General features: G+C 36.1%; 1 protein-coding gene across 1 annotated transcript in view; it reads left to right on the top strand.

The window, feature by feature from the left end:
• CNTLN (centlein, centrosomal protein) overlaps nt 1-1,497 on the top strand; it is a gene marked incomplete at both ends in the record, with an annotated part of 114,803 nt that overhangs the window by 81,913 nt on the left and 31,393 nt on the right. Inside the window, one exon of the mRNA XM_010134950.1 lies at nt 1,219-1,344. Within this exon, the coding sequence (XP_010133252.1) occupies nt 1,219-1,344 (126 nt within the window). The remainder of the gene's footprint in view (nt 1-1,218; nt 1,345-1,497) is intronic.

Raw genomic sequence — 1,497 nt, 5'->3', positions numbered from 1 at the left:
GGAAAGAGAGACACAGCAACTGTTTCTGTTTAAAATAAATGAGACGAGCTTAAGTCCTGACAGGAATGTATGTGGGAGAATTACATATTGGGGAAAGTGTAATACTAAGTCTTTATCTGTTCATCTGATTTTTTCATCTATAATTAAGACGAGCTGAAAATTTAAGGGTTTTGATCATTTTTATCATAAGAACAGAACTGTATGAACTCATCATACTAAAAGAGGTTTGGCTTTCCTTTTGAATATGTTCAACAAAGGAAAATGCCAAGACAATAATAAAAACAATCCGTAAACTGCTGTTTTGGTATCTCAAAAAGCTTTTTATCACTGGTGTAATGTAAATTGTGCATTAAGAACTCAGTATTGGGTACTTACGTGGCACTTCTGATCCTCTGTAAGTGATGGAAGACCCCATTCTTTCCAATTCTTCGTAGATTAGAATTTGTTACTGAGATGGCAGCTGATGGGACCTAATCCACCTGTCAGTGTAGATACAACTTCCGCTGACATATGTGACTGCAGAGATGATGGGGGCCTTATGAGAGTGGTTACGTCATCCTCTGAGAGTTTATTTCCATGCCCAGTAGGAACTTAGATTGCAGAGAGTTTTAAATTAATTTTATAAAGAATTTTAATACAATTTTTATTTTTTGCATTATTAAGATAGATCAAATATTTTAATGACAGAAGAACTGTGAAATATTTTCGTTTACTTTTTTCATACTTCTAAATTCAGTATGCTTTTTCCTGATGCATCATCTTACTCACAGATAGCTTATTCTTTCAGTAGACTGTAGATCAACGGTCTGGTTTAGAGTGGATATTCGTACAACTTCCGGATTGGTATGCAGGGTCAATAGGGGAGCTGGTCGCTCTCTCATCCTTTTGCAAGAGATCGTGTGGTGGTTTCACCTTCATGCTTTCTCATATCAGTGTTTTAAGTAATGTTGACAGAATGAATGTGGGTGACACTGCTTGTCACATGTCAGTTGAAAGCCATAGTGCGATACCTGTCTGAAACTGCGTAAACTTTTCTATAATACAATATTTGAGGTTTCATGCCTCAAAAAATATATACATCATACAAGATTTATGTTCAGTAGATGTCATAGTTTAAATGTTGTCTTTTCTGAAAGCAAGGATGCTTTTATTCTTGTCCTAAAACATACAGATATTTGAAAACAAACACACACACACAACCTCTTTACTTGTAAACAGGACTGAAAGTAGGAAAAGCAGATACCAACATGGAGACCCCTGTCAGCTTTGTCAAGAGGATTCTGATGCTGTGTGGAACAAACTGGCTTTTTTCAAAAGGGAACACAAGAAGCTGTTGATGGAAAAGCGAGTTTGTTTCTTAAATGATGTTTACATAAAGAAATGTTCTGCTGGTTTGTCCAAAGGTAGTTCTTTGCAGGCCACATAAGAGGAATTCCTTGCAAATTTCCAGGATAAAAGCATTTTCTACCAAAAGCAGAAAAGGAAAACGTCAGCTCT

The sequence above is a fragment of the Buceros rhinoceros genome, unplaced genomic scaffold (genome assembly GCF_000710305.1).
Source record: "Buceros rhinoceros silvestris isolate BGI_N320 unplaced genomic scaffold, ASM71030v1 scaffold4284, whole genome shotgun sequence".
NCBI lineage: Eukaryota > Metazoa > Chordata > Aves > Bucerotiformes > Bucerotidae > Buceros > Buceros rhinoceros.
The sequence above is the reverse complement of the archived record's forward strand: the minus strand, read 5'-3'. Positions and strand labels throughout refer to the sequence as shown.